Source organism: Zalophus californianus, chromosome 4, assembly GCF_009762305.2.
Source record: "Zalophus californianus isolate mZalCal1 chromosome 4, mZalCal1.pri.v2, whole genome shotgun sequence".
Classification (NCBI taxonomy): Eukaryota; Metazoa; Chordata; class Mammalia; order Carnivora; family Otariidae; genus Zalophus; species Zalophus californianus.
Genome location: NC_045598.1, coordinates 154,266,957 through 154,279,081, shown reverse-complemented (window position 1 = coordinate 154,279,081; position 12,125 = coordinate 154,266,957). Strand labels below are relative to the sequence as shown.

Genomic DNA, 12,125 nt, shown 5'->3' with positions numbered 1-12,125 from the left:
ACAGGTCAATTTGCATAACAGTGAAGCATCTGGGTGCCTCAAAAAGCGAGGAAGAAAACAATTTTTATAAGGATCTATGAAGAGATGATCCATAAAGAGATGACCATAAATAACCAGATGGCCAGAAAAAATTTTTCTAAGTATGGTTCATAAAGAGATTAGAACTCTTCTCATTTCTAGTTCCTTCAACTAATTATGTTAAAGTACATAAAAAATGGTATTTGGGTATTTTAACCATGAACAAAATAAACAAACCTTGCTCCCCCCCCAACAGAATATGTAAGTTGACCAGATTGTATTTAATTACATTCTGTTTTACAATATGCCTATATATTTGTTACCTATTAATATAGTAAACTAAAATATAGCCTAAGATTAATATATGGAACAGAACATAACAAAGCTGTCAGAGAACTACATGTATGTTGAAAGGGATGCTGGTGCTCTTGAACAAATTTACTACAAAGTCTAGCCATCAAAATGAGAGCCCAACCGGGTGGTCCCCTTGCTAACATGTATCCCCTCCCATCTGATGATTTGTCATGGGCGGGGCTTCCAACCCCCATGTACTCTCACCCAGTCCTCACTGATGAATAAAAGCCTTTCCCCCAACCCCCACCGCTCTAACCCAAACCTCTTTAGACCATAATAAAATGACAAGTAAGAAGAATGGGATTTTTTTTTTCTTTCACATAAATAAAGGGGGAATTACTCATCAAAGACAAAAATGTCTACGAGTTAGCTATTTTTACTTGGCCTTTGTCTGGGAGAGGTATTTTCTGAGAAATGTTTTAGAACTCAGATTCTAGAAAAACTAAACTAAAAATACCAAAGGGTAATGGAGGATAAATTTTGCCTCTTTCTTCCTCTCCAACTGCCACCATGCTCACTGTTTTCACAGTTGTGTCAGTTTATTAGAAAAATAAAACTTGATTGGACCATGTGGCCATTTTTTTTTTTTTTTTTTAAAGCTGACTGGCAAAAAAAAAAAAAAAAGCTGACCGGCAGATCTGACTGTGCATACTGGAAAGTGTACGGCAACCTTACCGAGGAAGGAACAACAGTAAATACACACTTCAAAAGTTTCTTAGAGGAATACAGTAGCTGGTTAATTACATAAGGAAACTGCTGTGAATCAATTTTTTTTTTAAAGTAAGTTACATGGATGGAAGAATTGGTTTAAACTTACTCAAACAGTGTTGAAAGCGAAATGACTTGCTTAATAATTTACTACAGCCACTTAGAAATTGGTCTTGATCTGCATAATCCAGGTGTTTTAAGACTGGTAATAACAGACCAATCAAAAGCCAGGGGACGTGTTACAGTCTTCACTCCATCTCAGAATATCCCTGGGCAAATCACTTAATCTTTCACCCTTAGCTCAAGGGGGGAGTTAGGACTAGTTCAGTGGGCCTCAATCCAGGGTTCTTTGACCTGAGAGAGTTCCACATAATAATGGTGGTTCATGAGGTATTTTCAATACTTCAAAGAGCCCTGGGGCGCCTGGGTGGCTCGGTCATTAAGCGGCTGCCTTCGGCTCAGGTCATGATCCCAGGGTCCTGGGATTGAGCCCCGCATCGGGCTCCCTGCTCAGCGGGAAGCCTGCCTCTCCCTCTCCCACTCCCCTTGCTTGTGTTCCCTCTCTCGCTGTCTCTTTCTCTGTCAAATAAATAAATAAAATCTTCAAAAAAAAAAAAATTTCAAAGAGCCCAAAAGAAATCATGAATCTATCTGAAACAGGCTCGTAGGTGCAGTAAACTTTTCTTTTTGGTTACAGTCATAGCGAGTTGGTGTAGTTACGTTAGCTACCTCATCCTAAATGCAATGTGTTTGGATCATGAGATCTATGAGAGAAAAAGATAAAAAAGGGTTCTCGATAAAGAAAAGGATGATCTGTAAGATAACTTTCAACTTGGAGATTTAGTGACCTATGACTTCACCATTCATGTGGTACTGGGAGAGGGAAGCGGGGGAAGATACAAAAAAGACCAATATTTATTGAGGAATTTAATAAATCTGTGCCAAGGAATGTGTAGGGTACTCTGAGTACATTATCTCACTTAATCCTTTCAACAGGCCTGTGAATTAAGTATTTTTGCCTTCATTTTGGAAATGAGCTGTGTTGTAACTTTTACCACCATCAACTGCCAGTAAGTAGCAAGGCTAGGATTCAGATTCTGTCTGCCTCCTTCCAGCACCAGGTTGTTCTATAAAATCTACTGCTATTAGTTAGCTCTTAGTAATTTCATTTTTCCAGTTGGCAACAGGTTTGTGAATAAATGCTTTTTCCTGTCCCCAGCTGTCTTGCATGGCCTCGGTATGTTATGCCAACACAGCCTACAGGTCCAGAGGCCCAGCCAGAGAGTAAAAGAACATCTAAGACATGTCCTCAGTCACTCATTACTGATGACGTTGCTTTGCCAGAAATTTTCCTAGCAAATAGCCTACTCATGGCTTATGTGGATGAGAGGGCAATTTGCTGTGACCACAGGCAAAACTAAATGCCGTCACAAATTCAGTAGAGCGGGGGAGAGAGATTTACTCCTAATCTTCCTTTTTCCACAGCCCCAGCACAGAGGGCTACAATAATTCTTGTCCATTTCACCTAATACTAACCTATAAGGTGCTACCATTAAGATGCAGAGGAGAAGCTGCTGAGAGCTCCAGTACTTAATTACTAGGACTGGAAACTTTCTTCCCTAACAGCACTCTGCAGTGAGATATCTTTATGTCAACTGATGGCATTTTTGTTGTCTCAAAGGCCCTTTTTTCTCCTGCCCATGGAACATTGTTTTAAATAGGTATATGTGGGAAATTTTTATCAGTTGCCCTTCCCCCTTTCCAAATGTATCTAAAACTAGAGAAATCGTTCTTTATCATACCTTTGTTAAAACTAGAAGAAATAAAAAGCATTTTTTTTTTCCTATGGTACTTAAGATACACAAAGTCCACTGCAATGGGACACAATTCTAAAATATCTAACCTAAGGCCAAAGTTTTCTAGTAGTCTAGATTAAGTTTAGAATTTGGTAATTAAAAACAATAGGAAGAACTAGACCAATACAGCTAGAGACAAGATTGAAGGTGGATATACTTGGAAGAGTATACTTGTACTGGATTTCTCATTAGAAGGGAGCAAGTCCTGTGAAGACTTCACATTCCCCAAGAGAACCATATTTACACAATTAACAATTCTTTTGTTGGAAAAAAAAGCTTTCATTATTGCATGTGGACACATGTGGGCTGTGTAAAAAATATAAAAGATGTGTAACACACGGTAAACAGAAAGTAATGATCTTAAACAGGCCAAATCCTTGAACTCGTCATTAATAAATGTCTCTCCTGCATTCAGCTACCCGGGCTGCTGGGAGCCTGTTTTCTTCAAGTACTTCAAACACTGAAATCCAGGAACATTTATTATTTTAATCCATTACAGGCAGTGCTTGATTTAACTTTATTGGTTGTGGTGGTGGTAGTGGTTATAAGTGGGGGTACAGCAATGTTCTTTTACACATCATTTCAAAAGGGCTTAATTATATTTTATAGTTTGGGCCAGGAATTCTGCTTGTTTTTTGTCTAACAAGGTTCAAATGGAGTTCAGGTCGATGATGAATCAGAAGAAAAAGTCAGAGATGGTTATCTCTCGGAGATGAGCTCATCTCCCTCTACGAAAGGCTGGGCAGGTACACAATGTTCGCTACACCAGAGCACATGACAGTGCTCGACATCCGAAGCTGGTTGCTTATTAGATGATTTTTAACACATTAGCAATTCAATCCAGCAGTTATCTTCTTCATTTCTAAAGTAACTATCCTATGTATTTTAAAGGTTTCCCATTGGAATCCAAAGCAGCTATAGTAACCACCTAGCACTAAAACAAAAAATGGATGTGAAGAATAATAATCACAAAACAGACATTTTTAAAAAATGCACAAAGCTTTTTAAAACAGAAAAATTTAAGTATCCCAAATGAAAGATGTAGAAGACTGTATTAATATAATTGGGTTAAACAAAAGAGTAAGTAACGGTGTAAACGTGTCTGAACAGCATTTATCTCCCAGGGTTTTGTTTTGTTTTTTTTAAACATCAAACATTCTTAATCTGTTACCTCTCTTTCTAAGGGTGTGAAGAAAGATCTAAGATAACGCTGCCTATTATTATCCAAAATTCCAGCTAATTATATATTATTGCATGTAACAATTACAACAAGGAGAATAAAATTTGCATGGTGGGATTTCTTCTCCACTGCATGCGATTTCTGAGAAGAGGACAAGAGAATTACTCCCCAAGAGAGCATCTTATACATTTATGGTTTTTATTTCCCACAATATTAGAGAAATAATACGGAACATTATTTTGAAAAAAAGTAACGAGAATTTTACTTTTTTCTCATTTCCCGTTTAATTTTTAGAACTTCCTATTCTACTTCTTTTGAATGTCTCAATAGTCCATCAGTATATACAGAAAAATATCACTGTTGAAAAGAATCCGTAATCTATAGATAATTTAAGAGTAAAACAAGAGGGACACGCCAGTTCATCAGTAGCAACTTTGAACCTTGTTATAAAGTAATAAGAGGGAATCTGACCAGGATTAATAGTGGTACTCAGTTGTGAGGTGAGGGGTGTCAGGTTTCACGGACTCTAGGCCATCTGTTCTGCCTGCCTCCATTTTACTTCTGCAAAACTATAAACGCACCTCTACCTCAGGGACTATAGAAAGGCATTAGAATTCTTCTGCTTTTCATTATCACAAGATTCAGTAACTCATTTCATTGTCAAGATAATCCCCTTTTACTCTTTCTTTTGCGCTTGCAGGGTATGCCAAAATGACAAATAAAATCCCAGATGTTACAGACCCAATGAGGTCTCCACCTTTCCTTGAGTGTTGGGTTTAAGCTACTTGGGACATAGTGTCAAAAATGACAGGACCCTGATGCCCACACCCAATATTCATTAAGGTTTGTTAGTGATCTGTATAGTGGTCCACAAGCTGTACTTCCATTTCAGTCCTCGGTGGCGGCTTGAAAGTTAAGTTTGTCCTCTGGCTTTAATTGTCAAAGAATTCATTTCCTATTGTTCAGGCATTGGAAAGAGAAGCTGTTTCTTTCTAAAAGTAACGAAAGTCTTTGGGGTGTTGTAAATGGCTGGCTATTGCGACATATTATTTTAGGTAGTCATATCTAATTTAATGTTTTATTTCCCCTTAGGCTTACTTGCATTTCTGCCGCATCCAACAGCTATGACAACACCTTGAGAGATTTTCCTCAGGAGATCCAGTTAGCTGTGGAATGAAAAGCTGGAGCTCCACTTTGGATCAATTAATGACCGGGTTTCACTTTTCAGTACATGAAAAGGAACTTTAGGTTCTTTACGTTTTATGGGTCTTGAATTTGGTGAACACGAGAAGAGGCATTCCTCTATGTGAAAAATAATGTGCCTGTGCTGTCTTTCTATTTCTGTTTATACACACAGGTAAGTGCATCTGGATGACAGAGGCTGGGGTAGTGAAAGTTATTTAAAATGACAGCTCTTTGACCAGGAGTTCAAGTCATTGTTTTCTGCCACGGATGACAAGTCCCCTAAGTGCCTATGGACAGAGGATCCTTGCAACTTTTCCCCAAATTCTGACTAAAATGCAAACCAAGATGGCCTCACTTAGGCTCTTCTCCCAACCCTTTGTGCCACTGAACTTGTTTATATCCCATTTCCCTTTTCCTTATCTACATGGAGCCCGCTAATCTAAGCGTCCCTGAGCAAGAGCAAGGCAGCCTAAAGAATAGCCATTTCACAGCCTGAATCGTGTACCCTCATTTGCCAAAATCTAAGGAGTGCTGCCCTAATAGAGCCATGATTTACTCTGACAAGGGGAGCGAAAGTCTGCAGCTCACTCCCCACCCTGCCTATGGAAAATGCTACACTGCGTTCACAATTTATAGCTACATACTTATGGTTTCTCCAAAACGACATACTTCAAACGACAAAAAAAAAAAGATTGTATTATGTGTGTAGGTGGGGGGAAGGGCGTTGTTTTTAAAAAGAACACACTATAGAATGGGATGGATTTAATAGAGAGCAAAAGAAATACTACCAAGCCTTAAAATGTTTCAGAAAATAAGATAGAATCTCTAAGTGAGATTCATTTTGTTATTTTTTTTCTCAGTATTGTTTGCCAACTGAAAAAAAACTAAGCATTACGTCTACTAAAATCAGAACTTCAGAGCCATTTTACCAAAGACATATGGGAGAACATAAGTATTCTAGCAGAAATACGAGTTAGGTTATTATAAGTCACTGTTACACTAGCATCTGCAGAGTAGAAGTAGGAAAAAAATCAAGTCCCTTGAAACTCTCATAGTTTAGGGTCACAGGATAGTACAGAAGGCTAAGAAGAACTTGTGGATTTTTTTTCTTTTTTAAATTGAAAATATTTAACCATTTCATTTTGTTTCAAATGATGAGAACATTTCAGTGAATAATTTGTACATATTTTGTTGCAGAAACCAGTAAACGAACAGGAAAACGTCCTGGATTTAAGTGTATTGTCAATGTGTTGGGAAGAAGATTAACTTTCCCCTTTCATGCTCTTGTTACTCCTTTTCCCCATACTCTTCCCATAAGCTTATGACAGTTTAGATGATAAAAAATACAATCCTTAGATGGACTCAAACATTTTTTGTACCCTTCAAAAGTGAGGAAACATGCCTACAACACATTCCCCATTGTGTTTCTCTAAATTTTACTTAGAACATAAGATTCCTCTGGCATTACAAATCTATTTCAGCTCCTAAATTAAAACTCATCTGGAAAGGACTGTTTTACCCTGTTTATATAACATTGTCACATAAAGAGTGTTAAAAAAAATATTTCACTAAAAATAGCTTGCGTAAGTTAGGGATTAGAGTAGTTTCTGCTGCTATAATTGTTCCTTTGTAGTTTTTTCCATGATGTTTTTGCAGTGTTTTTGACTGTGTTTATTAAAGTCAGCACATCAAAAAGGATCAAAGAGAAAGTGAGTGAGAACCAAAGAAACCCCAAGTGTGTTGTCTCATTGGGGAGTTATGCAGATTCGCATAAACAAGTGCAAATTGTTGAGGTTTTAATGAAAATTTTCTACAATTATTTTATCTTAAGTCATTCTATACAATAACATCTGTACAGCAGATGGCTATACTGTACCAAGGCAATGCTCCTTTTTCTCTCTCTGTTTAATAGTACATCTGAAATGACTACTTTTGTCACTGTGCTCAATTTGGTTCAGCAAATAATTTGAAAAGTGCAGCTGCTGCAGATGGGTCACAATAGTTACATAAACTGTAAAATCAAAGACACAGTTAGGTATTTCTGTATTAGATTCAAACTATAAAAATCTGACATTAACTCTGTTGAGCTCAAAGATACACTATAAAAAAGTTTAGTTCAATGAAGAACGATGTCACTTGCATAATAAGAAAAGAAATATAACTACTGGTAGGAGGGTTTTTTTTGGGGGGGGGTGAGGGATACTTTTACCACTCATCAAAAATATACCTTGCATATATATTTGAGTATATTTCATCCAGGTTGCAAAGCATGACTTTTTAAGATATTCAACTATATAATGAAATTAATGTTCAAAGCTTAAAAAATGATATTTCGCTTTTAAAAAGTTTTGCTTAGCTATACATTAATTTTTGAAAAATATGTAATAATCTCTCAATTATAATTTCCCAGAAATCAGCCATCAGCAATAACTAGAACTTAACACAATCTTATTTTATTTGATTATAATTAGTGATTAGTTTGCTAACGTTATCTTCTTAAACTGAGCATGCTGCTGCATGAAGGAGAAATGCAGAGAACAGATTTGGCATTCGTTATGTTCTCATAATAAAATTGTTCCTATTAAATAGCTAACTTCAATTTGATTTGTTGACACAAGTAACTACTTGAGAACGTTTGTTGGACACTACACATTAGACTTGTATAAAGAATGTCTTTGTAGGAGCTATAGTTTCTATTTCTGTGTTTAACTAGATTGAAGGGCATAATTGTAAGAGATAGGGGTATGTAGTTTTTCCAGGGTGAAGGGGGGAAAAAAAAAGTTACAAAAGCAGAATGAGTCCACTATCTTGTGGAGCTCAGGGAGAGGATTTTAACGACATTATAGAGATGTTTACTGAGGACAGATACTATTAAAAGTGGGTAAAATATGAGTAGCAAATGAATAAAACAAGACAGAAAAGGACCTAGAATTGAGGACAGTCCATTTAAATTGTTTCCCTCTGCGTCCTAACCTTTCCCTGCTATGATGAAGGTACAACTGGAAAGGCGTGGGAACCAGCCAGTGTTGTCTGGGTTGCAATCTATTTGTGGATAAATCAGACACTGTAAGTAACCTCCAGTGCTTCACAGTCTTTCATGTCCCACGGACCTTGCATTTTTCATTTCTAACTTTTAAGACAATAAAAAAAAATACAGTGCTTTTAGCTGGCTTGGTCACAAATATTTCTGGTGAGAAAGAAATAAATCATCTACTTTTTGGCCTAAAACTCATACTTCTCAACCATAAAACTTTTCCTTTATCTCTTAAACTACTGTGCCCAAACTGGCTACATGGAATTAAGTTCCAGGGAGTCTCCAGCTGCCACTTACCTACTTTTTAGTAAGCAACTAAGTTGCATAGAGTTTCAGGATTTACTTTATCCCCTACACTATCCCTCTAGCCCCAATTCTTTCCTGCAAATTAAAGTGGAAAAAAATGTTTCCTTTTGCTACTTTTACTTTTCAAAGTATAATTGCTGGCACTGTGCCCTGAACTCCAAACAGCAGCAGGTTCTGTGACTGAAAACTGTTACTTCCCACCGGTACCTTGCCTTTTCTCTTCCCCTCTTCCCATTCCTTCTGCTTACCCTTCTCCAGTGTGAAAAAGCACATTAACACTTCAGTCATGGTAACAAAAGAGAAAAATGTGGATGTCATTGCCGGTTAATTTCTCACCTCCCCACCCATCGATGCCATCCAGTTTGCAGGGTCCTCACCACCCTTTGCTAGGCTAGGTCCCGAAGCGTAGCCTTCGTCTGCCAGGTACTGCTGGCTCAGTCACTGGCACTGTCCCTGCCAAATTGAACCTTGGTTTTTGCTACACTTTGCGTAGCAGACTTGCCACCTGAATAATTTCTCTCTTTTTAAATAAATTGTGACCAGTGACTTAATACAGTGCATCAGAATCATCTGCAGAGCTTTTGGAACACAGATTTCTGGGCTCCATGCCCACAGCTGTTGATTCAGTAGGTCAGGGGGAGGGTCTGAACCCTGGCATTTCTAACGAGTTCCTAGGTGATGCTGATACTGTTGGTTCTGAGAGCACGCTTCGAGAAGCACTGCTCTAAGGGTTCACAAAACTTGATACTCCATTCTTCCCCTCCTGCTATCTTCTTCTTCTTCTTTTTTTTTTTTAACATATACTGTATTATTTGTTTCAGAGGTACAGATCTGTGAGAATGAAGGGGGGGAAATCGGAGGGGGAGACGAACCATGAGAGACGATGGACTCTGCAAAACAAACTGAGGGTTCTAGAGGGGAGGAGGTGGGGGGATGGGTTAGCCTGGTGATGGGTATTAAAGAGGGCACGCTCTGTATGGAGCACTGGGTGTTATACGCAAATAATGAATCATGGAACACTGCATCAAAAACTAATGATGTAATATATGGTGATTAACATAACAATAAAAAATTTAAAAAAAGATATGGGAAAAAGAAAACCTTGATACTCCACTGTTCCACTAAGCTATTTTAGGTAAAAAGGAATTTAGAAGTGGATGATTTTACAGACATCTGTAGGAACATGCCCGAAGAGATGGATACCAACAGTTTCATTTAGGGTGTTAAAATATTTAGTTCAAAGTATTTGTTATAAAATTACCTCTTAAAATAAGGTCACAAATCAGAAACGTCCCTCTCTGTAATGGTCCTTAAAACTTTTAACCTCTACATAATATGAATCTTCAAAATTATGCATTTTCAGATGCAAACAAATCATATTATTATCTCCCTCCCCCCCTTTCTGTGACTTACCAGGTACTTTTTGTGCTGCTTTGACATTAAGGCTTCCACTGAGGGTTGATAAAGATGCTAATAGGCATGGTTTACTAGGATGGGGGACAGTTTCCATGGAGACCACAATCTGAGTAGTATGGACAGAAATTTTTTGAAAGCAAGAAACAGTTCTCCACATGTTTTCTTGAAATGGAATCTTCTGTGCTCCATCACCGTGAACCTTAGGTTTTGACAACTTTCCACGGTAACATTTTGAGGTTGGAAACTCATCCTTATTCAGCGTGGTATCCGAAGGGGCTGAAGTCTCTTTGCTGTGTGCACTTCTTATCTTCTTTAATAAATTGTTTATCTGATCCAACTTGGTAAAACTCAGGTTTGCTTTCAAAGGCTTTGATATGTCCAAGTTGATGTCTGCTATATAATTGAAACAGATAAGAAAAGTACTGAAGCTCTGTCATTGAATATAAGCCCTTACTTCCCTGTCGAGCTCCTATTTAAGTCTCCCTACACTTGTACGGTGGACTCATTAGGATGCCAGGTGTTATAACTCTTTTATTCATCACCTAACTGATCTTTCCACGTAGTTACTTGAAGGAACACTTTCCCTGGACTACTTACGTGCCTACCTTCCTGTCTCAATCCATGTGACTGTTCTGACAGAGTGAAGGCCATGCATTGACATCTCTTTCTGCCCTCCCACTCTGAGACAGACTTAAGCAGCTATTTTAGTTTGTTACTGGAACTGGCATTCTTTCTTCCAAGGTAAAAGGACTTCCCCTAGTATCTAGCACAATGTTTGACACAAATACTGGTGTCAATAAATATCTGTCCAACTGACTAATTGAAGTAGCCTGCCCTACTTCATTCTCTGATCAAGTATATGCAGACAAGGTTTGTTTCCCCTTTGTGGCCTACATTCCGCATTCGAAGACATTTAAACACCCCATCCAATGTAACATATGTACACAGAGATCTCTTAAAACTCACAGTCCATTTTATATGTACCATATACCAGATGTTGTCCTTATTTGCTACTCAGCACCTGACATTAAAACTGACCAGCTTTAATTTTCTGTTTTTGCCTTCTTACTTCTGTTTTCATTATCAGTAAGCCCTAAGACTAGAAGCGTTGTGAAGGCACAGCAGGTCATACATCTTTATATCCAGTGCTTGGCACAGTGTGTCTCGCCTATGTTTGAGCATAACTGAACCTAACAAGTGTTCTTTTCACCGGAGACTGAGTATAAACTGCAAGACACAATTCCAGATGAAGCCAATGGCAAGGTTATTAAGCAGATAAAGTTAGTTTCTATACCTTTCTTCATAAGGAGGAGAACCTTACAGTTTTCTCCTGGCCACCCACGTTCCCTCGGGGTGCCACCCTTTTTAAGTGTGCCTTCCCATGTGCTTCTTTAATCGGGCCTAGCAAAACTCTGAGAGTCCTACTTCTAGCTAGTTGTCTGCCAGAAAGGATCAGACATCTGAGTCACCCTTTGCAATACCAAAATGCTCCCTGCTCCCCATATTTTTTTAAACAGAAAAAACACCCTAACTTAAAGGAGTTATTTTTTTAACTTCCTATTGATAGGTTATCTCACCCACCATATAATTTACTTATTTAAAGTGAACAATTCGATGGTTTTTAGTAAACTAACAAGACTGTGCAATTTTTGCCTCTATTTCCAGAACATTATCATCACCACACCCCAAATAATCCCAGACCACTTAGCAGTCCCTCCCTACCCAATCCCTACCTCTAGCCGCAGGCAACCACTATTTTAATTTCTTTCTCTATAGATTTGCCTCTTCTGGACATTTCATATAAAGAGAATTACATAATATATATCTTGCCTTATGTGTCTGGTTTCTTTCAGTTAGCACAGCAAAAGTTTTAAGGTTCATTCCTATTGAAACATGTATCATTAATACGTTATTCCTTTTTGTGGCTGAATAATACTCCCTCATATGGATATACCACATTTTGTTCATCCACTAACAGTTAATGGACATTTGAGGTATTTCTACTCTTTGGCTATTATAAATAATGCTACTATGAACATTCATGTGCAAATTTTTATGTGATCATGTT

General features: G+C 37.9%; 1 protein-coding gene across 3 annotated transcripts in view; it reads right to left on the bottom strand.

Annotated features, from left to right (window-relative positions):
• VPS13B (vacuolar protein sorting 13 homolog B) overlaps positions 1–12,125 on the bottom strand; it is a 752,513-nt gene that overhangs the window by 153,603 nt on the left and 586,785 nt on the right. For all 3 annotated transcript variants that reach the window (XM_027594446.2, XM_027594522.2, XM_027594354.2), the window contains exon 36: positions 10,055–10,450. In XM_027594446.2, the coding sequence (XP_027450247.2) occupies positions 10,055–10,450 (396 nt within the window). The remainder of the gene's footprint in view (positions 1–10,054; positions 10,451–12,125) is intronic.